General features: G+C 37.9%; 1 protein-coding gene across 1 annotated transcript in view; it reads right to left on the bottom strand.

Moving 5' to 3' along the window:
• Nucleotides 1–23731, bottom strand: part of LOC135086780 (adenylate cyclase type 6-like) — a 385929-nt gene that overhangs the window by 140843 nt on the left and 221355 nt on the right. Inside the window, exon 7 of the mRNA XM_063981571.1 lies at nt 1285–1421. Coding sequence (XP_063837641.1) covers nt 1285–1421 — 137 coding nt within the window. The remainder of the gene's footprint in view (nt 1–1284; nt 1422–23731) is intronic.

Below are 23731 nucleotides of genomic sequence, written 5' to 3'. Positions count from 1 at the left end.
GCGCGTTGTCTTGCGGAAAGAGCAATCCGCGTGTCAGTTTCCCCCGTCATTTCTGTACAATAGCCTCGCGAACATAAAGAAATATTCTTCAGCTATCTGCCACGATTTAATTCTTTGGTCAGCCGGAACGATTTTTTCGACTTTTGAACGTTTCCTTCACTCAGTATCGTGACAGGGCGGGGGTCGTTTTCACAGGTCTCTCGTCCGTGTTGAAATAGTCGGGCCCATTTTTTAACCATAGTATATGAAGGTCCAGAATCCTGAAGAACCAATGACATCTCTTCAAAAATGTCTTTCGGTCTATTTTCCTTCTTTACGAGGAATTATGTCCGCGGCGCGCGGTGTCGAATGTCATTGTCATGTCATTTGTTCGATAGAAATTGAACTATCAGTGCAAACTTAATTAGTGATTGCTTTTTATAATACTACTGAGTGTCGCAACTAGTGATATGAGTAACAAGCTAATTACTCATCGCTAAGTACCTTAGGCCGCGAAATTTTCAGCCGCCCCTCGTATATAACTTGCTCAGGTCTTTGACAGTCTTTTGTTGATTACAGGAGAAAATGTCTTGGTTTCGGAGGCCTAGAGATATTGCACTGACAAAAACTATAGTCAAAAGTATTTTTTCCGATTAAACGTCATAGCAGACTTGTCAACTCGGAAAGGGATCGACAGGCCGGGTTCCCACTATGCCGGACCGACATTTCTGCCGGAAACCGGACACCGGACAAGGGTGTTCACATTACACCGGATCACCGGATCAGAAATCCGAGCCGAATGAAGTGCGGGAAGCACGGGCGCGGCGGGGTGGGCCGCAACTCGTTCATATTACTCCGGTCCGGTGATTTTGCCGGCATTTTGTAGCGACAAAACGCTCGGTAAAAATGCCGGACTCGGCGAAAATGCCGGATCCGGGATAATGTGAACAGCTTCATACAATTTGTACGGCCGCTAGGCCTTCCGGCGATTTTACCGGACCGGCAAAAATGCCGATCCGGCATAGTGGGAACCCGGCCACACCGTATCGCTAGCTGTCATTGCCTTCCGCGCGCTATCATCGCCTTTCGCGCGCTATCATCGCCATTTGCGCGCTATCATCGCCATTTGCGCGTTATCAACTGCGACGCTAGGCATTTACGTTAAGGTGCGGATAAGTCTGCGTTGCAGTTGCAGTATGGAGTTTCATACAAATAATACTGACCGCCTCGAGTTGATACGGTTACGATCCCTTTGCGGGTTGATAAGTGTGCTACGTCCTTTTATGTAAAAACTACGGTACTTACATTGAGATTGAAAAATCTGTGGGATCCGCAGAGGTTGCGAAATGGTGGAGGCATGTTGTCAACGCACTGAACTATGCAGTCGGAGTCATCCTCCTCCTCGTCCTCATCGCCAGGTCCGCTGCCGCCCTCCACACCCTCTGTAACAAGAGAAACATTCGTCAATAACATAGTTTAAAACAATTTGACTCGTAAGTATCATTTACATATGTCGCACACGTGTTACCAAACTAATTACTTTGGTTCGATCCCTATTGACCATTAGACTATGGTGGTTGACCCTATTGTAACACAACGGGATTCCCACCTCCCATTTCCACCGCTGCAATTCCTGTGTAGCCAGAATCTACAGCTTGACCGCCAATAAAAACCCAACCAGAGAAGGTCAAGTTTGTCCCGGGGGGAAGTTAAACTGCCATTGGATCCGCAACTAAATTAATCAGAAGATAGGAGGAGTTCGAAGTTATGGTTCGACTTTCCTCCATTGCAAAGCTGATTACAGGTGACAAACAAAGGTATAACACAAGATAAGTATCATTTTTCTTAGCGAATTTTTAGCCAACTTAGAAAAAACTTCATCTGTGTCAACTTGGGATCGAGTCTGGGATATACTATGTTCAAGCTAATACTGCGCCGGTTCAGGCTACAGATAATATACGATCAGAAAGCTCTGAGCAGTTCATAAAATCTTCTAACAGCTAACGTAATAAAAAAATCTAGGTGCAGTCAATACTTTTTGTTATGTATTGTCATAACGATTCGAAACTACACTAGTCATATTGCTGTCAATATAAGATAGGCTACATAAAAACTTCTTGTCCGCTTTCACCACCAATACCTAATTTTTGAGTGACCCTTATGTTAACAAAATACCTGTTATGTTTTACCATAGGGTTCACTTAAAAATTAGGGATTGATGGTGAAAACGGGCATAAGTCGTTTTGAGTTAAGCGCTTATGAGATGATTATGTTATACGTAAGCATCTTAGGGAGATCGAGCAAGAAATTAGGCGGTGAGCGAGACGAATGGAGGTCGTCAACGGAGCTTAGTGGATTAACTAACTAATGTAGCAAATAGCAATTGCCAGGACTCTTAGTTGGAACATTCTATGGCCGTCTAGATATGTCGCCAAATACGTTTCTATGGAAGGCTCGAATAGGTTAGATACCCGTCAACTGAGATACTAGGTACTTTTTATATCAAAACGTTACTATAGACTTTGTATGGACTACAAGTCATCAGGTTGCGAAAGCAATGAGGGTTTACTTGACTTATGGTCCTATGTCCCCTAGATGGGGCAGAGGGCGTCCACAACAGTCCTCCATCTCGTTCGGTCTTGAGCTTCTCGCTTGATCTCGCTCCAGGTCTTGCCGATCTTCTTCGTCTCGTCCGCTACAGTGCGCCGCCAAGTTTGCCTGGGTCGACCACGTTTGCGTTTTCCTTGGGGATTCCAATCCAGAGCCTGCTTAGGGATGTGATCGGGGTCCCTTCGGAGAGTGTGGCCAATCCAGTTCCACTTGCGGCGCTTGATCTGCTGGTCGATCGGAATTTCGTGGCAGCGTTCCAATAGCTCGACGTTGGAGATTTTCTCGGGCCAGTATATGCCGAGAATTCGGCGAAGGCAGAGGTTGATGAAGACCTGCAGCTGGTGCGAGATAACCTTGGTGACCTTTCACGTATCACACCCATAGAGCAGAACGGATTTAACGTTGGACCCGAATATTTTTATCTTGACCCTTCGGGTCAATTTTAATAATGAGGCTTTACGCGAGGTCCAAATGCTGCATGATTGGTTATTTTTGACATGACATTGACAGATATGTCAAAATCCAACAATCATGCAGCATTTGGACCTCCCGTCTACGTATTGCCATCTGGAGGATTTTTCAATCGCGAAAACCCTCATTGGTTGACTTCATTTTCGTTGCGAAAACAATTGGTTGGTACCATGTTTCTGTGCAAAAAATAATAATTTGAATTTCAAAGCTACTATAAATCGAATTTTACAGCCGATTAAAAACTCTTTGTTTTTAATTAAGTTTCTACTAGGAATTATTAGATAAATTAGTGTTAATACGAGCGGCGAGGCGGGCTCTCTCCGCGCCTAAGCGTGCCGCCCGCCCTCGCGGCAAGCCAGGGGCGAACACTTTTTGATAAAATAGTAAAAACTGTTTGTGAAAGCTTCAGAAAGCTCGATTTTGTCTTGCAACTTGTTCCCACCCTTGGATAGCGAACTATTTGTTTACAATAGTCCTGGCTCGAATGAAACAAAACCAACATGTCGGAATAATAACGTACAATACGCTCAGCGCCTTTTGAGTGTTCGTAATACGGTGGCGGTGACACGGCCGCTCTGTTTATTCGTTAGGGTTGTCACATCAAAATGTTATACAACTAAACACCGGATTTTCCAAGTTCCAAACATTGTAAACTAATATAAGCTTTTATATAAGTTTACAATGTTTGGAACTTGGACAATCTTGACTTCGTTGCCAAGAGTAAGTAATAAACTTAAGACTGCTAAGTTGGTCATATTAATTTAGTAGATACGAATATTCCTCTCTTTTAATTGTAGTGCCAAACAGGGCCCATAATACCTGTTTAGCTTTAAGCTTTGCTTTAAGGGCTTTATGTCTAATGCAAATAAATATCTACTTATTAAACTTTTAGCAATCTAATAGAGACTGCCAAATTCTCTCTTCTTTTCTGAAGCGTGTACTGCCAAAGTAGGTTTGTAATCTCCATGGAGTGTCCACTGCGTAAGATCAGGACAATTACATGCAAACGAACAATAGAGTGAAAGAGACCACATAACAAACAACAGTGAAATCAAAACACAGTCCGCGGCAACCCTTAGAGACGAAAATGCGCGGTTTTAATAAACGCCTACCTCACAAACCGAGTGCGAGGGATACTCATCTCGGGCTATTATTTCACACGTAAAACACGGCGTGGAGCCGTGGAATAAAGTGGAAAACTGAAGTCTTTGTGAGAAAAACCACAACCATGGCGAAACGTTTCTATTTTCAACAAGCGTAGCCAAGCATACACTTTAACCCCCAGAAACTAACTAACAGGTTTTCTAACACCTACCTCCCCTTTTGTTTTAATCTTGGTAGATTTAAAAAAAGGGAAGATATCATCTCATCATCAGATCATTTTTGACAGTTCACCATCGGTCTGAGCTACGGATATTCGCGCAGAGACTACTTGCAATGAAGAATGTTCACTAATTTTGTTTTTTAGCTTTCTGTATTCTCTGTTAAAAATAAAAAATACACGTGAAAGAATTATTTCGATACGTCAATTAGTTTCCAAGATAATTAATTTTAAAAGTGCGGGCGGCGGCCGGCCCGCCATTTTATGCGCGTGACGTCATATTACAGTGACTGGCTCATATTTGTATGGGTGGAATCTTGCAAGCTGAATTAAGACCACTTCCAGGCAACCGATTAAGCTGAAATTTCGCAAACACATGTGATTTGGATGACCATGCAATATTATGATGACATGGAGCTGATCTGATGATGGAGCTGGAAGGTGGCCATAGGAACTCTATAATAAAACGACTTAAATCCATCGAGTTTGGGTTCGTTCGTTTTGTATTGACGAGTACTTTAATTCTATATAGTAATCAGGGTCTAATGATGGAGCTGGAAGGTAATTCGCAATAAAACGACACAATCGCATCAAATTTGGGTTTGGTTCAATTTTAATTTCTGTGATGGGTCTGGGTGTTAATATGTATAATAAGTTTGTATTTACAAAAAAAAATGTATTTAAGTATGTTTATATCCGTTTTCTAGTGAGCGGATACTGTGAATGTACGTCACGCGGGGTCACGTGACCGTCGGCGGCACTCAATATTTAAGCGAACTTTGAATGCCTATAAAATCATAACTACTGGGTATTTTTGAATGAAATAAAAACTTATGTATTTGTAAATGTAAAAGCCTAACTGTAACATAGGTTTCAAGTGATTTTGCATACCTAGTAACATTCTCAATTGTACGAACACTTTAAGAACCAAAAACAAAGTCCACGTCTTCATTTATAAAATACCTACAATAAAATAAAATTACCATCACTGACAATGACATTGGCCATGTTGTCAGGCCCTTGATTTTTCCATAGAAACGTAATATACGAGTAACATACCGTATCTATCTTCCCTTTTTGTTATATTCTAAGTTGGTGTATGATATAATTACCTATCTTTTAAAGGAATAAGTACTTGTTTCCACAGAAGAGTTCTCATTTCCCAGTAGGTACAGCATAATATTCCGTTTCCATGTCTTCCATACATTAGCCGCTTTTCAAAATACCAGTGCGTATTAATGCTCGTATGATGCTCACATACAATTTCCTGGGGCTATTTACCGCAAAGAAAAAGGACATAGTAGGGGTAAACTTGGTAGAGCCCGTTTTTCAAAACACCCCACCTATACACTGACATAACTACTCGTATGAGGGCTCATTGAAGTTGGGAAACTAGAAAAAAACAACTAAGTGCGGGTCGGATCCGCGCACCGAAGGTTCCGTACCAAACTGTGGGTATGTAAATAGTTTGTTCTTGAAATTAAGCTTGAAAAAAATGGCAAAACACGATTGCTGTATGGGAGAGCCCCAATTATTATTTTTTATTCTGTTTTGACAGACAGATGGCTATCCATCTGCAATCTTAGTAATAGGGTTTTTGTCCTTTGGGTACGGAACCCTAAAAAGCATTACTCATGATGGGAGTGAGGTCGAGTTGCATATTGCAATAGGCTTTGTTTGATATAATAACTATGACGGCTTGAGTTTTACGTACTTGACCAAAATGGATAGCGTCTAATATGGAATATCAAGTGCCGGGTACATGTTAAAACTAATTATACTAGTATATCAACTGGTCGTGCAACAGTTTAGATAATTTTAAAGAGTAAAACAACATGAATTGGTATTCAATTTTCAAAAGATTACTCGGGCGTTTGAGTTCAATTGGCTGCTAAGAAATACCTACTTTGATAAAAAGTATCAAAGCCCAACAGAAGTAATTTTAAGACTAAATTGGGTCGTGAATTTAATGGACTTTTTGGCTAGAAATATCTTACTAATATTATAAATGCGAAAGTTTGTATGGATGTCTGGATATTAACACGTTTGTTACTCTTTCACGCAAAAACTACTGAACGGATTTTGATGCAACTTTACAGTATTATTCTTTATAGCCCAGAATAACATATAGGCTATAATTTATGACGATCTGTGACAAACTAAATTTGTGTCCACGCGAGTGAAGCCGCGGGCAAAAGCTAGTTAAACAACAAAAGCTACTAGTCGTTTGTTACCTTCATTGGAATGCCACCTTAACGTTGTCGTAATACAACCCACACGTTTTCCAAATGTACCTGCAGGCGATCAGCCCCCCTTTAATGTGGTAGCCAAATAAAATTAGGCAAACGACCCTCTACCTGTTACTCGAAATATAGACATAATAAAACCGACGTAAAGTTTTATATAGTCCGTAAAAGGGAAGTACGGGACGAGAGAGGAGTGCCTGTTTAGATTGTTATTATTTAGGAGGGTGGAAACAAATGGTTTTTTTTTAAAGGTAATTCGGCATTGCCCACAACTGTGAGGTTTGTTATTTCTACGAACTCTCTGGTCTTTTCAGGTTACTTAACCTTTGTTTTGTCACCTATCATCCGCTCTGCACTGGGGGAAAGTCGAACCTTAACTTCGAACCTCCTACATAATTATGTTATTCTGATTAATATCGTTGCGGGTCCAATGACAGTTTTCCCTCGGGACAAACTTGACCTTCACTGATTGTGTTTTTATTGACGATCAAGCTGTAGATCCTGGCTACACAGGAGTTGCAACAGTGGCAACGAGAGGCGGGAATAGTCCCGCAACCAGGGTGAAGTTTGCGGTCAAAGAATAAGATTAATTTTCAAGGCGAGAGTGAATAGGCACTTACAGGACAGATAATGTACCATCCTAGACTGCATCTCACTAAACATGCGATTGCGGTCAAATATCTGCCTTGTCTTACATAAAAAGAGTACCTACCCAGAAACATACCTATTCAGTAGTTCGTTTGATCCATTGATTTGGTGAGCTTTGATATAGATATCGGCAGGGAATACAATCCAATTATAATCCTTGAGTAAGCAGTATTCAATTACAGAATTAATTACATGAATTCATTGAATACTCTGTACTGTCGCTACTGTGAAGTCATAATGCGTAAGTTTACTAAATACTTCTCTTAACATTTTTAGAATCCAAAATAAACTACACAATATTCGGGCGGATTTCAGATAGGTACGAGTACCTATTCTATTCCTATTGTATTGTATGCCTATACGGAATTGATTTTACGATGGATAAAAAAGCAATGGCTAATGAAGCTCTACAACACGTAGGTACAACGTAAAAACAAAGAGCCAAAAAAATAACCATATTTAACAATTACTATCATTTACGATACTTAACGAGCAGGTGCAGACAGCGATTGAATTAAACAATAGCAAATAACAAGCGATATTCGAGTGGGGGATTATCGCAATATCGCGTCGTGCGTAACGCTGCGATAACTTGCGATTTACTGCGAACAGATGGCGCTAATGGCCGGAAGAGACGAGAATCGTAAAGGTTCACACGAGCACAATTGATTCTTATACAACGTAGTCTATTTTATTATACGTTTTCATACGAGAATGTTATAAAGTAAGCCGTATCAATTAAATTGCAGAACGGTTTTTTAGAACGACAACGTAGTTTTTTTTAAAAAGTTTACCAGCTTTTTAACAACAATCGGTGCTATTTGGTCGTTCCTACAGATCACAGAAACTAAAGGGACATGTGAAAAGGGGGCGGGGCCAGTGTTGCAGCAATATTCCCAAAATGCTCCGAATTCATACCCATTTTCAGCTATTTTGACCGGACTATACCTACCTACAATAACGGTCAGTAAGTTAATAATGTCCGTCGACTAATTACCTAACCAACAACATGCCAATTTGAACTTATTATTGAGCTTATCTACTCCCAAACCAAGACCAGATAATCCGAATGCGGTTCTAATATCCGGATTTAAACCGAGTAAACTGGCAATCTGGATAGATATTGTCAATTTCTATGTGGTTGCAATATTCGAATACTTTATCATAACAGTTCACAAATGCCCTAAAATGGGTAGGTATTTTATAAAACCTATAAACAAAAATTATGTCGATTACATAAAGTAACTAATCAATAAAGGTGAGTAGGTATTATACCATACAGGGTGTCCCAAAAACAATGGATAACCCTGTAACCATCGATAGGCCTCGCCATGGTCTCCCTAACGTCCAATTTTGACCCCAGTAAAAATATCACCGTTTTCAAGATTTTTAAGTTTTTGTGCATTTTTAGAAAATTGCCACCTGCGATTACTTTTTCTCATGCCATTTCTACAAATGAGGATACTTTTCAATCTAGTTTTTTTCCTTATCACAAGGGATAGTTGGGCTATCAAAAGAAAAGATTAAAGTTTAACAAACTAGTTTAAAAGTATGAAAATTTTAAGAAATTGCAGAGAAGAAGGAAAAATTAATTCATTGTCTTGCACTTTTGATCAGCCATCGTGTAAAAAAAATGTAGGAAGACCATCGCGCCCATCACTTTAAAAAATTCCTTGGTTAATTGAGATTCTGAAAAGGTATCACAAGCTTATGTATTCTGTATTATTTTTATCTTATGGCTACTTGAATAGCAACTAGTATGAAAACTGCAAAAATGAGTTTTTCTCGTAATAGTTAAACTAGGACTGCATAGTGGCATCAAATACAAATGGATAATTTTTAGCGTAGGAATTTTAATAAAGCAACATTTTATCATCATCATCATCATCATCATTTCAGCCGTAGGACGTAAACTGCTGAACATAGGCCTGTACCCCAATGATTTTCATAATGACCGCTTGGTAGCGGCCTGCATTCAGCACCTTCCTGCTTACCTTTATGAGGTCGTCGGTCCACTTTGTAGGTGGACGTCCTACGATGCGCTTTTCGGTACGTAGCCTCCACTTGAACCCTGTTGCCCCATTGGCCGTCCGTTCTGCGTTTTTGTGATTACTTATTTTTTGTTTGACACCTTATAAATGTGCCTATAGACAGATGCCCGTAATGATACACGGCTCGGAAACGTGGATTTTTCGCACAGCGTGCTATGGAAGGGGCTAGCTCGGGTTTCTTTACGAAACCGTATCAGAAATTAGGAGACCTGTAAACGAACTAAAGTCGCTGACATAGCCCGACGGATCAGCAATCTGAAGTGGCAAAGGGCAAGGCACAGTAGTTCGCAGAACTGAGGCAGCAGGGTTCAAGTGGAGGCTACGTACCGGAGAGCGCATCGTAGGACGTCCACCTACAAAGTGGACCGACGACCTCATAAAGATAAGCAGGAAGGTGCTGTATACAGGCCGCTACCAAGCGGTCATTATGAAAATCATTAGGGTACAGGCCTATGTTCAGCAGTGGACGTCCTACGGCTGAAATGATGATGATGATGATGATAAAATGTTGCTTTATTAAAATTCCTACGCTAAAAAGTATCCATTTGTATTTAATGCCACTATGCAGTCCTAGTTTAACTATTACGAGAAAAACTCATTTTTGCAGTTTTCATACTAGTTGCTATTCAAGTAGCCATAAGATAAAAATAATACAGTATACATAGGCTTGTGATACCTTTTCAGAAGCTCAATTAACCAAGGAAGTTTTTAAGGTAATGGGCACGATGGTCTTCCTACATTTTTTTTACACGATGGGTGATCAAAAGTGCAAGACAATGAATTAATTTTTCCTTCTCTTCTGCAATTTCTTAAAATTTTCATACTTTCAAACTAGTTTGTTGAACTTTGATCTTTTCTTTTGATAGCCCAACTATCCCTTGTGATAAAGAAAAAAACTAGATTGAAAAGTATCCTCATTTGTAGAAATGGCATGAGAAAAAGTAATCGCAGGTGGCAATTTTCTAAAAATGTACAAAAACTTAAAAATCTTGAAATCGGTGATATTTTTACTGGGGTCAAAAATGGACGTTAGGGAGATCATGGCGAGGCCTATCGATGGTTACAGGGTTATCCATTGTTTTTGGGACACCCTGTATATTAATATGTATCATGAAAACGATATTACGTATAATATGAATATAGCCAGGCACGAAACATCCGATAATTACATTTAATCAACCATGGTATTAAAACTTTACTAACTTTAAAATTTATACGTTCAAATAAAGATTAATATTTGCGTGTCTATCATTAGATACTATAAAATTCTATTAATTTAAATGTGACTTGCCAGTGCACTAAGTAAGAAAACGTTTACTAGCTTAAGAAACTAAGTCAAACTTTCAGGAGTGAAAAGCCACGCTCAAAGCCAGCATAATTAATTCTTAATTTAGTATTTAAAATCCGTCAAATAGATGTGGCTCAGTTTCAACAAAAACGAACGCAATTTAACTTTCCAGAATTTTTAAGTGATAAAATAGTTACCTTTAAGTAATAAGAACCTTAATGGAATAGGAAATGTAATCAAGCGCAGCTAAGACACAAGTCGTGTTGAAAGTCGATTATGTTAAATCTTGTTCAGCGACCACGCAACCAGACTGTTCCTAATTCAATTTCACGATACATTTCCGAGTCGCAAGCGCGTTTCCACTCCAGCTGCCAACACAATCACACATCGACGGCGACCAATTGGATTTACTCGCTTTTGTTTTGTAAAAACAACGGAACTTTGATTTTACGTTTGACATTTAATTATTTTCTTGTTCCTTTTTCCAATTTTCCGAACACTTTCCAATAACTTGTACGAAAGAAATTCGGAAAGGTTTTCACCGAAACTGATTGTTTCATCGATTTTATATCGACGACCTGATAGCGCTGTGCCGGAAATGCGGTAAACAGTATTTTTTTTATTTTCCAAATGTTTTGTTTTGGCATGTTTGAGGTTTTGAGGGGGTTTTTTATGTTAACTTATTTAGTTAGCATATTTCATAACACAAATGCCTATCTAGTATTACTTATTTATTATCATAAAAATATGAGCATAAATTTCAAAGCAGTATATTCAAGGCACGTCAATATAAAGTTCCAAAAGAATTCACAAAAAACATTTACGAGTTTATTCAGTTATAATAACCGCTTAAAGACACAATTGATAAAATAGTGATCCGAAGCCGAAACCTGCAATTATTTAAGTCCACATAGACTCGTTTAGAATAGTGAGTAAATTGTGCTGTTTCGAATTAAATTTTCTAAAGCTTCCAACAAGCAGCTGTGACAAAACAGAGAGTAGCTGGCAAATTAGTTTTGAATTGCGAGCTAGATTGTGGTTTACTTTTCATTATAAACGAAAGTTCAAAGGTAAATTAAGACGAATATAACGTTAGTGCTATAACAAGAATAATTTGCGTGAATGGAAAAGAGTTCGTATTTTAAATTTATCTTTGCAAAGAAGAATTCAAAGGAAAAATTAAACCGCTATTACAAGAACATTATTAATCAGAATTTAAATACTGTATGAATTAACTACAATTTTGAGCTGTATCTCAGCTTTTTTTGTTAATATTAATTGATCTGTATTGACAACGTAAACTCGATTGTGTTATGATTTACAAACTATGAGTAAAATTCCATAATACACGAGATCTCAATAAAAAACATAATGTATTATGTTCACAATAATCTTATAGACCTTCCCGAGAAACCACAATATGAACAAGCGCAAGAAAAAGACTTTTAAACTTATTGAAAAATCGTGCTTACGCTCAGCTTATAAAAGCGCTCTATCTTGAGACGCTAGACATGAGCTTTCGTGTATCGATACTTTTTGAATATAATATCGATCTAATATTCTTCTTCTTTGCCTTGCCATTCCTATTTTATTGGGGGTCGGCCCTCCTTATCATGTGTCTTAATCGATCGTACTACAAATATTGATTTGTAAAAATTACAGATAGTTTAATATTCTAAAAAAATCATTTAAGTGATGCACTAGACAAAAAAGAAAACCGTAGATGCGGTTTACTTTACCCATAAAGGGCCACTTTGCATCAGTAACGCTATCTAGCATTGCCCTGTCGAATTATGTCGTAATAATCATTTTTTGTTTTAGGCCAAAGTAGCCCCTTGGAGCAAAACTAACGCGCATATAACGAATTTTTCTGTAGTAAGTCAGTCGCATACTTTTTACCTATGATTTTAAAAATAAACCTTGTATATTTTTGTGGGACGTCCACCCATAAGGAGGACTGACGACATCATAAAGGTAACAGGGAAGCGCTGGACGTAGGCCGCTACCAATCGATCAACGTGGAAATCATTGGGGGAGGCCTATGTTCAGCAGTGGACGTCCTATGGCTGAAATGATAATGATTATTTTTTTCACATGTCGGTAATTTTCACTATGTATCGACAACTAGGCTTTCGGCGGCTCTAGTCAGGAACTTCTCAGATCCGTAAAAAGTGAATATTGCGGCTTACTTCAGGTTCAAGTGAATACTGGAGCTTATCAGTATATTGAGTCGTACCGCGCCTATACTGCGGCGTGGAAAAAGCCTATTCAGCGGGATACTAAGAAACTTATTTGTACATGGCGATTACTCGTAAGTTAATCAAATTAATGACTTGTTATGACATTCGTGATAAATGTAAAAAATCGAATTAGCTATTGTTCAAATACCTAAATAGTTCAGAAAAAAAAAATTATGCACAGTTAAAAAATTACTGATTTTTTGGTTGAATTCATTCACATACCAACTTTCAAAAACAGATAGAAGCAAAGCCCAAGAGTTTATAAGAATAGGTAAAATTCTATCCCACTCATATTTTACATGTGAACCGTGGATGAACACACTGAATTTCAAGTCGCGGGCTAAAGCTGGTGCTATCATGTCTATAAAGTGTCACCCTTAGCGAAATGGTTCCCCAGAAAGGGACCGGACGGAACGTGGCGACAGGAGACATGCGAGAACAGGTTAGCCGCGCGGGACATCCGCGTCTGGACGTGTTTGTTATTGGCACTCTGACGTGAGCTCGATATACGCACTACAGGCCTGGCGACATGTCGTATAAATAAAGAGACATTTCAGTAAGTATTTTTGTATCTTTTCAAGCTTGCGTTGTCGTTTTGGCGTACAGTTAGCGTCAAATAGTGACCGAAAAGCTGACAACACAACCTTATTTCAATTGTAACAAAGACGTGTTGTGAATTTTTTTGGCCACTTTGGGTGTTTCGAACTATTTGACGCTGACTTTACCTAAGTGTATAAAGTAGGGAGTGAATAGATACCGAAATTGGAATGACTATCAAAACGGCAGAATCAATATTCGTACCTCCTACAGGTTATTTTGAGGTCATGTCATTGTAGCCCTTTTAGAAGTTTGATATACTTGGAGCCATTTACCAGCTTTTTTTTTGTTTCTGTGATTGGGGCAATAAATATCCTATGTTTATGAAACAGCACTCCTACGGAATAGACTATAGCCTTATTTTGCCCTTTTTAGAAAATGCTAAATCTCTGTAATAGCATTTTACTCATCCGAAACCAAAATTCTATCATCGAGCACGTCCCATTGCCGCTAGATTAGGGCACGTAATCCTCTTCCTCCTCTAATGCAGTACCTTTAGCAATTTCCATAACCTAAAACATCATCACAAAATGGCACCCATTCCTAAAATATATTCAAATCATCGGCCCGGCGTTATCGCTTCATTCGATCAAGATTCATCCTAACAAAACCATGACCATATTACAGCCGAATTTACCTTACAAGAGTATTTGTATGGCCCTCCGTCGGATCGGAACTCTCCCCACGTAAGCTTTATTATTATAAAAAGGGATCATTCAGCCCCCATATGGTGAGCTATAATATTTGGAAAACATTTGTCTGATTGTCTACACCTGCATCTAACGAGGCAATGGGGGTGTCTGAAGTGTTGAACGTAGTACAAAGTTGTTATGAGATAGAAGTCAATAAGAGTAATAGTAAATGTTACACATTTTCAAGTAAAAGTTACAAATTATTATTTTTGTATTGCCTCAAATGGGTTAGCCCTCAAATAGGCCTTATTTATTTGAGGTGAATTATCATCACAGACAATTCCTCCACAAAAAGGTTATTTGCATACGTTTTACTCACTTAATTGATATTCTATAGAAACGGGACCTAAAATATCATTCTACTAACCCTTTTATTGGCACAAGAAAAATGGGACTACATTTTTCAGACCGAGTGATAGATTTGCATAAAAAAATTAAAGTAAATTTCAAAGAAAAAATATTACAAAGAAATATTACGTAAAATTTTTTCATGCAGAAAAAAGAAAGATCTTTTTTGTGAGTTTGAATTAGTTTTAGTGCTGTATTTAGTACCTACTTACGGCAAGACAATTATTAACTTTTTTGTATTGATTCTAATACAAATATTTTGCCTTGTTATAGAAAAACAATCATAATATACCTACAAACTAAGGCTACGAATGGTATCGCTAAGCGCCCAAACAGTATTCAGTTACCGTCGCGGGAGGCAAGACTGGGGTGAACTAAGATAGGCAGTAATTGGATCAGGCCTATTTGACCCATCTGTTCGGGTTAATCACACGTTAATCACAGCCCGTAGTAGTAGGGTTAAAATGGCTTTACTGAGCTCTTGATGGTGTGAGTAAAAGGTTATTCTTGTGGCCGTATATCATCGTATCTTTTTTCTTTAAAAAGGAACATTTTTCCTGAGTTTATGATTATTTTCTAAATAACCTCTACCCCATACTACGGAAAACAAAACGGTTGGTAAATAGTAAATTATTAAAGATATTTATTCTATAACTTCTGTATTTATAAAATATAATATTATTATTAGAATACAAAACATCCTCACTACCATAACATGCAATAAGAGAATAAGTGATAGTTACGTCGACCATTTTAACCAGACTAAAATCCAAATAATATTGTTTGCTTCGGATCTATTTATATTTGTCTTTAACTGTATCCTTTTGTAGGAGATTTTATGCAAAAAAAAAGTCTCGGGCGCATTTTAGAAGACAAAGTGAGTATCAACATAATTCCTTAAACTACAACAGTCCACTGCACACTGGCAATAATCGAAAAAGTTTCTACGACGTTAGAGACGAAGCGAATCCGAAGAAAATGAACCGAGAACGAGTTTTGTTGTTAGTTTGTGTTCGTAAGACTTCACTATTATCCAAATAAAATGCATCCATTGAACTGAATGAGTGTATTTTAGCTAGATAGTAGGTACTTACGCACAAGATGTGAGCCAGTCCGTCTGCTATAGAGCAAGTTAGAGGTCACGAAGTTCAAAAATAAACATTATTTGCATCACAAATCAATGTACAAAATTACAGCAATTTGATTTTTACGACATTAGATGGCATGAGGAGATCCGTAAACGAACTAAAGTCGCTGACATAGCCCGACAGATTAGCCAGCTGAAATGGCAATGGGCATAGTACCAGGCCTGTTCATCTCCGCGAGTTTACATCGAAAACAAAACACGCAAGATGGCCCACCTACAGGATACTATTCGACAAGGCCTCACATACGAGCGAACATTGACTCACGCACGCGTATTCTTGTGTATGATGGAAGAAAATAAAGAAAATGGTGTACTAAATACTGTGCAGTATTTAACTGCCTAAATAATAATAAAAACACAGAATGTACTTTTTTAAGTTGCCTCAAGACACTGAGAGGTAAATAAGTAGTTAATATTATTCATGATAATTCATGCTAAATCATGTATTTCCTCCGCCATTTTCCGCAGTTTGGCACCTCACGTCACATCATTTTACTAAAGTCAGCCAAAGCTTCGGCGCAGTGCCGATCACTGACGTTTGTCAACAAAATGGTGCTTGACTCTTGAGACATGCTAAATTACACCATATTGTTAATGACATTGAGCATACATTTTTTTAAATACCTTCGCGAAGTAAAACTTCTGTACGTAGTACTTATTATTATTCTGTGATAGTACGCAGAACTGACGGCCGATGGGGCAGCAACGTTCTGGAGTGGAGGCCGCGTACCGGAAAACGCAGCGTGAGACATCCACGTAAAAAGTGGATGTAAAATTTTCAATTTTGAAGTAGTGTGTAAACTAAAAACTAAACTTTAAAATCCCTGTTTTCCAAACAGAAACACTGTCTGCAAGTCGTGTTACTAGTGTATCAACTCGAGTTTCCGAACTCGAGAACGCTCGCAACAATCGTGAAAGTTTCCGCGTTGAAGACGAGCTGGTTGTGTCAACAAAACTAACTATATACTCGTACATACAGCGATCCGATCACGAGAGTTTGAGTTCGCAAGTTTGACAAGCAGCGTTGCCAATCTGGGGACTCTCCCTCTAAGGCCCCACGCCCACGGCGACTTTTTGTAGTGATGCAGTCGCGCGTTTCGTAAACGAACGACAGCAACGCTACTAACCCGCGTTAGTCGCATTTGCATCACGCTACAGAAGTGATGCCAACGCGCTACGAACGCGCTACAGCAGCGCGACTGTAACGATGCAAACGCGCGCCCATGTCGGACGACATCGGGGAGAGAACGGAGGGAGGGTTACGGAATCGCGTTTGCATCGCGACAGAAGCGCGACAGTATCGCGTTTGCATCACGACTCAATCATGTTTATGTGGGTGATGATGGCACACAGCTAACGACCGCATTACGACTGTATCGATGCGAACGCGCGTCAGAATCGCTACAAAAAGTGGGCGAGGGGCCTAACAGGGATGTTAGTAGCAACAGTCTACAGCACAGACTACGTTTTTACTGCAAAATAACACCTACTACAAGAACATAAGATGCCAGTGTTAAGATTGTTGAGCCGTTGTCTGTACGCTAGACATAGGGTGCGCTTGTGAAGTTCGGGCAAATAAGTTTAGGAAGTGGTTTGCAGTTTGCATGAGCGACGTGACTGTGTAGCTGCTTAGTTCTGTATTATGTTTATGCTTCGTTCAAAGTAAAAAATATTTTTATTTGTATTGTGTGGGTTGTAAACCATGGGTTCACGTCTTCTAGTGCCAAACTAGCCAGTTTAGATGTGACTGAAGTATGGAATTATGAATCGGATATTCGGATTATCAGGCTGACTAAAACATTTATGTCTTAACTAAACTGGGCACAGGTACAAAAATATAAAAATAACCTACTCTCTCTGACTACCTGATTTCTGAGATAATTTTATTTATTGAAAATAAAAATTACCTACAGCGGTTTCCCCTATGTGAAGTATTTAATAATAATTTCGTTGCTAAATGAGCTAATATGGATTCTAATTCGACATTTATTTGCGATGCTCAAAGAAACTCTTTATACCGATCAGACAGCAATTACATAATTAAGAAAATCAGTTGAATATAATAACTGAAGAAGATAGACGTCTATACTAGAAACCTTTTTAAAAATAACGAGTACTTACTTTAACTGCTCATCGACACTTGAAAGACCTTTAGATGGTGCTAATGTAAAAAAAATATCTTCAAGGCCGACGGAGTCGTAAGGGGTTTGTGTAGGGATGTTCGTTCACGTTTCGGTATTTTATGCCTTTGCCTTTTACTTTTTTCCACAATGAGGAAGCTCTATTGTTGGTTCTTTTCTGGATTGTTTGCCAGAAATTGAACTTTATTTTTAACTAAGAAAGGCCATTCCAAAAGCATGAACTATATCGTGATGTTTATTATTGTTTTAGAAAAGAAATAAGGTAGATCCATCTAAAATTTGGGCTGAAAAAAAACAATATTTGTTGTTGCTGCAAATAATGGTAGGGCAAAAAAGAATGAGACATGTATAGGCTCCTTTAGAGCATTTGACGATTTGTAAGTAGGTACTAATATTTTAATTAGTCTAAACAAATTATAAGGATAATTTTGATTTTAATTTGATGCAGTCACTTATATTTTTATTAGAATCATATACAGGGTATAATATACAGGGTGTTTGGCGCATCGTGTGCCAAAATGATTTGGCGGATAGAATGGGTCATTTCCAATATTTTCAGCCCCCATAACACGTTCCATGCCAGGCGGCTACTTTTATATTAATTTTTATAGTAATTTCACCAAAATACCCAAATCGCATCATTTAATTTCGATTTAAAAAAAAACTACTAGGCGCAGCCCTAAAGTAAATATTTTGTTTTGACGTGCATTAATGTAGGGTTGCATCAAATCTAAATTTACTGGCAAATATCATCTACTTTTTTTTTTATTCAGCTTTGAAGTTTTCCGAAAAGTTAAAAATGGACTGAACATTTAAGTTTACATAGGTATAATATTTTTTTTAAAAGAGATAGCGATCTTCGGATTTTATCAAAACTTCTCTAGTCTATCCTCATTCAAACGGTATACTAATCTTGTTTAAATAATAACAACAACTTCACAAATTCCTTAAATTAGTGCATTGACTCTACTCGGACTGATTTGCGAAATTTGTGTTTATAGCCCCTTTTTGTGTGAATAGCACGTTGAACACCTAACAGGTAAAAATTATTTATCTTATGCAATGTAAAAACCTTTTCCCTATCGTTTTTCAATGTGGATTTCTTGAAATTAAAGACGAAAATAATTATTTTGATCATTTATTAATTATTACAAATTTTGTTCAAAATGGCCTCGGCAACGTATACACTCACGACATCTTCTTCTAATTTCGACTGCTGTTGTATGCAGCCACATTTCTCTTTTTATTACTACAAAGGCGTTTTCTACTCGTGGTTTGGAAGACATGGCCCTATACAGTGGCCTGCACGTTCCCCAGACCTAACTCCGTTCGATTTTTACGTCTGGGGACAAGCTAAAGAACTGGTGTACGTAACGCATTCAAACAATAGAAAAACTACAACGAATAGAAAACGCCTTTGTAGTAGTAAAAAGAGAAATGTGGCTGCATACGACAACAGTCGAAAATAGAAGAAGATGTCTTGAGTGTATACGTTGCCGAGGCGGACATTTTGAACTAAATTTGTAATAATTAATAAACGATCAAAATAATTATTTTTGTCTTTAATTTCAAGAAATTCACATTGAAAAACGATAGGGAAAAGGTTTTTACATTGCATAAGATAAATAATTTTTACCTGTTAGGTGTTCAACGTGCTATTCACACAAAAAGGGGCTATAAACACAAATTTCGCAAATCAGTCCGAGTAGAGTCAATGCACTAATTTAAGGAATTTGTGAAGTTGTTGTTATTATTTATACAAGATTAGTATACCGTTTGAATGAGGATAGACTAGAGAAGTTTTGATAAAATCCGAAGATCGCTATCTCTTTTAAAAAAAAAATATACCTATATAAACTTAAATGTTCAGTCCATTTTTAACTTTTCGGAAAACTTCAAAGCTGAATTTAAAAAAAAGTAGATGATATTTGTCAGTAAATTTAGATTTGATGCAACCCTACATTAATGCACGTCAAAACAAAATATTTACTTTAGAGCAGCGCCTAGTAGTTTTTTTTTTAAATCGAAATTAAATGATGCGATTTGGGTATTTTGGTGAAATTACTAAAAACATTAATTTAAAAGTAGCCGCCTGGCATGGAACGTGTTATGGGGGCTGAAAATATAGGAAATGACCCATTCTATCCGCCAAATCATTTTGGCACACGATGCGCCAAACACCCTGTATAATCATAGCAGACGACGCCGCATCTCTTCAGTCTGCCCGCGACCATGACTCGTGCAACCGAGCCGAAACGTCGGGAGGGTAAATATTTTATTTACCGTTAAAATAGATATTGTTGCAATAAATCCCGTGAAGTGATAATTTCATATACAGGGTGTTACTTTGCATTCTTCCCATATTTACAGAGGTTACTATGTTACTGATACTGAACACAAATCCGTAAAAAAATAATGCCCGAAATTTTTTTTTTATAATCTTGTGTATTTTATTTTATCGACAATCTGTTAAACACACCACTAATTATCGTAACGCATGCACATCACTTGTTGGCGATGGCGATGGAGACTTTTTTACTTTTTATTGTATTTTTAAATATCTATTGCAATCTATTGTTTTTAAAATGTCTTTTTGACACTTGTAAATAACTGAGAAATCCATCAATCACAAATCACGTTATAAATTTATTTTCTAACGTTGGTAAACAGTTAGCTGATGCAATAACCCCTCCAACTAATCGTAACGCAGATTCTTTCGAACTCACGTCTACTGCAAATTCCTTGGTTCTGCTTGCGCCGGACGAATCCGAAGTGGAATCTTTGATCATGAATCTTAAAAACGATTGTGCCACTGGCTGGGACTCTATCCCAGTAAAATTCCTTAAGTTGGCCAAGAATATCATAGTCCCGCCACTCACTAAGCTGATTGAACTTTGTTTGAGCCAAGGTATCTTCCCGAAGGCATTTAAAAAGTCACTCATAACACCTGTTCATAAAAGTGGCTCTAGACAGGACATCTCTAATTATAGGCCCATTTCTGTTTTAACTTCTTTATCTAAGATCCTTGAAAAAGTATTAAATAATCGGTTAGTATCATTTCTTGAACAACATTTTATTCTCTCTAAATCCCAGTTTGGCTTTAGGTCTGGTGTAAGTACTGATGATGCTGTCAGTCAATTAACAAACTACGTTATCTCTAAAGTTGATTCCGGAAAAAAGTGCCTAGGTATCTTTCTCGACCTTGCCAAGGCCTTCGATACTGTTTCGATTCCTCTACTGGCAGATAAACTTTATCGAATTGGCATACGTGGCAGCGCCCTTGGTGTTTTTAAAGACTTCTTGTCTGACCGAACTCAGCAGGTTAGGATCGGCGAAAGTGTAAGTCCGGAAGCTCCAGTGGTCTATGGGGTCCCCCAGGGCAGTATACTTGGCCCGAGCCTCTTTTTGGTTTACATAAATGACCTGTGTCAACAAAAACTTTTAAATGGCGAGATTTTCACATATGCTGACGATACGGCGCTGGTCTTTTATGGTAACACCTGGAAGGAGGCTCAACGTAACGCTGAATTGGGACTTCATAGGGTATACTACTGGCTGAGAGTCAATCTACTCACTCTAAATTTGACTAAAACCACGTTCCTTCAATTTACCTTTGCCCACCATGCCCCTCCTGAACTCAACGTGAAGGTCCATTCTTGTACCAACCTTGAAGACACAAACTGTACATGTTTAACTCTATCAAGATCAACCACTATTAAATATCTTGGTGTAACCCTGGATGGTAAACTGAGTTGGCGGCCACATATAGATCTCTTGGCAACCAGAACTAGGAAACTTATCTGGGTGTTCAAGAAGTTAAGACATGTTGCTGATTGGGATCTTCTACGCCAAGTGTATTATGCCCTTGGCCAGTCCATTCTTGGATACTGCATCGGTGTATGGGGTGGTGCTTGTAAAACCATCCTGATAGGTCTGGAGCGGGCCCAGAGATCTCTTCTAAAGGTCATGACCTTTAGCCCGTATAGGTTTCCCACGATATCTCTGTTTGATAAGTGTAAAGTTGTGTCTGTTCGACGTCTGTACGTATTGCAAGTAGTCTTAAAGCAACACAAAATTACTCCATATTATGATCATCAAAACTATACGATCAGCAGGACAATTAGAAATGTTTGCGAGTCCATAAAGTGCCATACAGCTTCCGCTAAACGTCAACAACCTAATATGAGTATTTATTTATATAACAGTCTCAATAAAAAACTTAATTTGTACCCATTGACTGGATATGAAATAAAGCGAAAGCTTAAAAATTGGTTACTTGAATTGGATTATTTTTCCACAGAAATTTTACTGCAAGTTCCAAATTAATATGTACAACACTTACAAACACACACACACACCACACACACACACACACACACACACACACACACACACTACACACACACACATGCTTATAATACTATTGTTATTTTTGTTAAGTTAATTTCAAAAAATTTTTAATATGCTTGTTAAGTTAAATTAATTTTCAAAATTACCATTTGTAATAAATAACTTTATTTAGTACCGTTCACCGATTTAAGTGTGGGCACTGGCTCCTGTAACACAGGTACATACACCTAGCACAGGAGTCAGGGGTTTCGCAATTTTATACTGTACTTGTTTTTATGTCAATAAAGTTATTATTATTATTATATTATTATTATTATAAATTAATAATACAAAAATGATTGAAGTGTATTCAAACAACGAATAATTTAATCAAAATGCTGCTTGGAGTGTCTGCAAGACGTCTTAGACGAAATGCTTGATGACGTACCCTTAGCGTTACACCAAATGCTCTACTACCAGCAGGATGGTGCTCCCCCACAATAACGACGTCAAGTGCGCGAATAATACGTTTGGTGAACAGTGGATTGAACGAGGGGTCCAGTAGCTTGGCGACCACGATCCTTGGACGTGACACCAATGGATTTTTGGAGTGACTTGAAACGACTGGTATGCGCAGAAGAGATAAACAGTGTGAACGCGTTACATGAAAGGATTGTTTTAGTGAAACTGTGAGACAAAACGTTTGAGTTGCGAAAACTAAAGCGAAAAACCTACGCTTCGCCGTGCTAGACTGTGCCTTCATCAGAACGGAGGACACATTGAACACTTGCTTCGCAGTACGTAAACTTTGTAAGTAGGAACTTATAAATAAATAAATAATTGTGAATAAGGTGATTTCATTTCATACTTAATTTTTTAATAATTTGTATAAATAGGGAACAATGTTATAAATTAATTAAAACCCTAATAATTATTACGTATTTTTGACGGTCCTAAGCCCGTAAAGTAGAAAGGAAAATCTGAAATCAACTGAAGAGTATTTTAAAATAATTATTATGACTGGATAAAAAGGCTGGTACCCAGAGCCTCTAAACATCAGCTTATTAAGAACTAGGCCACGCCCATTAGGTTTATTCCACTTGCACCTGTAGAACGTGCGAGACAAAATTGGTTTATTCCAATTTGTACTGAAAAACCAAAATTACTAAAATCTTAGTGTACTTTCTTTATGGGAGTCTCTTGTTTATCTTAAATAGTAGGTATTGTTTACTACTTTTATCTCTGTGAATATGGCAAGAATGCAAAGTAACACGGTGTATATATTTTTTAAATATTCTGCTTCTAGTCGAGCTTTAAGATCTAAAAGTGTTATCCCGTATGCAGACGAGTGAAAACCTTTACAATAAAAAATATTGCAAATTATGATAATCCAAAATATACAAAATCTATTCGTTTGAATTCATTCATAGCACATCACTAACTCAGAGACATATATGGCACAAAGTAGGTCATTAAAGCTTTTCCCTTCAGCATAAGGTCGAATATCATTTGGCAACCAGGAACACGCTTTGTCGATCACCCTGATGAATAAACAGTGAATTTGTCACTGAAATGAGGACCATATTGAATATTTAGCTTGAAGGTTTCAGGGAACCATAATTA

Source organism: Ostrinia nubilalis, chromosome Z (genome assembly GCF_963855985.1).
Source record: "Ostrinia nubilalis chromosome Z, ilOstNubi1.1, whole genome shotgun sequence".
Classification (NCBI taxonomy): domain Eukaryota; kingdom Metazoa; phylum Arthropoda; class Insecta; order Lepidoptera; family Crambidae; genus Ostrinia; species Ostrinia nubilalis.
This window is presented reverse-complemented; position numbering and strand designations above follow the sequence as displayed.